Genomic DNA, 2,722 nt, shown 5'->3' on the forward strand with positions numbered 1-2,722 from the left:
TCTAGCTCATCATTTATGTATTGAGGAACGAGCCCTTATTCTATAAAAGGGACTCCTTCACCTTCAACGCCACAAGCTGAGCCAACCAAGGCAACATAAGCCACAAGCCGAACAGTCTCGCAACATGTGCTACTTCTAGTTGAGCATCATTTCAGATTGAGCATCGCCTCATATCGAGTATCAGTCCTAGACGACATATAGTTACTTCGGCCCATATATGGACTGAATTTGAAGTCTTCAGCAAACAGACTCTATTGACTGAAGACTTGAGGGACTACTGTTTATACCATACATAGGGCCTCCATATTTAGACCTCGTATAAATACTCAGGGGACTTAAATTTAATTATGTAATAAAGGAAAGGGCAAATATGTAATAAGTGAGGAGTTCTTATTCTATAAAAGGACCCCTCACTTTCCTCATTAGGGGAGGCTAATTCCTAGGCCATGAGGATCCTCACGCTCTCTCCCTCACAATCCTCTCAGAAATACAATAATCAGTGTGGACGTAGCCCAAACCTTGGGGTGAACCACGATACATCTTATGTTATATACTTTCTTGCAGATTCAAGGTCGGATTTACATTGTTCCAAGACCTCCGGTTTTGTGCATCAACATAGTACAATAAGCACATTTTGTAGGTACAGAAAGTCGAGTTGCATGTAGTTGTTACTAAAATTGAACAACATTTTTTTACATGTTACCATGTATGTTTAAATGCAGAGTCTAATCTCAACTCAGAACAACTTTGTTGAGTAAATCCTAGCCTAGAAGCACCTACATCAAAATGTAGAAGGGTATCCTCCAATTGATAACCCCCTATTACCATCGAAGTCTTCAAGTTCAAACCTCCATCCAAAAACCCCAGACACATAACTTCGTTTCTCACTTGAACCATCGAGTTTCTGCCGTGAATTCTCCACTTGACCAACTCACTCTGCAGCACCAGATCGATAACCGGCACTTTTGGACCGACCAACGTGCCATCTTTTTTTCGTGAACTAAAACATTGCCCAAATGGTGCCACAGGGGAAACCCTAGTCATGTTCATAGACATTGCAGCCTGCTCATAAGCTTTAGTAAATGTAGCATAAATTGAGCTCTCCATAGTAGTGTAGGGAACAATTGTGCTTAGCTTAATCTTCCCTTCTTCAATATCCAGAGACATTTTCTTCCCACGAATTTTAATGAACTTCAAATTGATGATGTACTCATGTGGTGACTCAACTTGGTTAACAAGGGGTGTGTATGTCATTGAGTCCGGAAATTTCGAGCGAAAATTCGAACTGTGGTGGCCGTTTTCGTGTAAGACGACACCGTTTGATGAAGAAAGGCAGATGATGAATTGGAGTTTGGAGCTGAGTTGGGCAGAAATTTGTGAGGCCATTGACATTTGAGTCCTTCCGAGGCCTAACATTCCCTTTGCGCCACTTGCGATGCCGTTTAACAAGAACATGGGTGCACAAGAAAAAAGGAAGTTGTAACCAACTGTGGTGATTGATTTTGATCCTGTCTTTGACCCATCTGTGACTTGATCAACGGCCATGATGTCTTCTAGTAAATCCCCTTGTGTCGCCACTTGGGTGATCCTATTTTCCGTGAAAATATCACACTTCTTGTTGCTACCCTGATCCTGGGGTTTTGGCTTTGCTGCAAGGCACTGGATTGAGCGCTGAGAAATCAGACGGCTAGAAGACGATGATGCACAGTTGAGCCAGAGAAATGGACCGCCGAGATCAACTACAAGCTTTGTGGGTACAAGTGGAGTGCCATGGTGAATTTCGGTCACATACTGGAGAGTAGACACATCTTTTTTCACATGGAAAATGAGACCATTTAGTTGGTTGTAGGGTTTGGCTTGAGAAATGCTGAAAGTGTAGAGAAATGAAGAGAAAAGAAGGAAATGCAGAGAAGAAGCCATGGAAGAAAACCAGAGAGAGAGATGGATATTATGGGAAACTTCAATCTGGCAAAAGGAGGAATGGTGAGGATAAAATAAATAAATGGTTGCAAAGTTGGTGCTTTCGCGGTTTGCCGCGGTACTGACCAGAAAATGATTTAAGTAATGGAAGTGGATAAGGAATTGGGATATTCTGAATTTGTGCCGAGTAGACAACTAACATGTAGTGGGAGTTGGTCAGTGTCTATCTTCTTGAGTGGGGATGTGTGTGTGATTTGATGTGACACTTTTTGACGTTGTGGAGCATCTTCACACACACCTAACACCTCTATTTATCTATTTTTTCGTCTCTTTCTTTTGGAGCAGCTTCAGGGAAAATTTGTCAAATCGAACTTATATTGAACAATCCGTTGGCTATATGGTATGGGGAACACTTGAAGGCACTCTCCCAATTTCATATTTTCATGAACTCCAATGGGAGTGGACTCCCTGCAAAGGTTGACAACAAAAGCCAACAATATCGTGGAAAAAACTCTCAATTATAATTACTTCTGCTAGTAGATCGAAACGGGACAAAAAGGTAGATAAACGACATACCTTACCTCCATTTCAAATATTAACCTTTCATCATAACCAATAATACACCGGTTAGACATTATCTTCAATCATTTCCTTTTAAATGAATGGAAGAAAAATAAATGAATGAAGATTCCAACACCATATTAGAATAGCACCAAAAGAAACAAAATTAAAGAGACCTTGCGTTGTTGCGCGTAGAATGCTATGGGAGTAAAGCCAAGCCAAATTGATACAACACCAAACG

General features: G+C 41.0%; 1 protein-coding gene across 1 annotated transcript; it reads right to left on the bottom strand.

Moving 5' to 3' along the window:
* Positions 1-502: 502 nt before the first annotated feature.
* LOC126606848 (probable aspartic proteinase GIP2) lies at positions 503-2,056 on the bottom strand. The gene has a single exon (XM_050274230.1). The coding sequence runs from the start codon at positions 1,918-1,920 to the stop codon at positions 700-702; it is 1,221 nt and encodes a 406-aa protein (XP_050130187.1). The 5' UTR covers positions 1,921-2,056; the 3' UTR covers positions 503-699.
* Between the last annotated feature and the right edge of the window lie 666 nt (positions 2,057-2,722).

This window comes from Malus sylvestris, chromosome 16 (genome assembly GCF_916048215.2).
Source record: "Malus sylvestris chromosome 16, drMalSylv7.2, whole genome shotgun sequence".
Classification (NCBI taxonomy): Eukaryota; Viridiplantae; Streptophyta; class Magnoliopsida; order Rosales; family Rosaceae; genus Malus; species Malus sylvestris.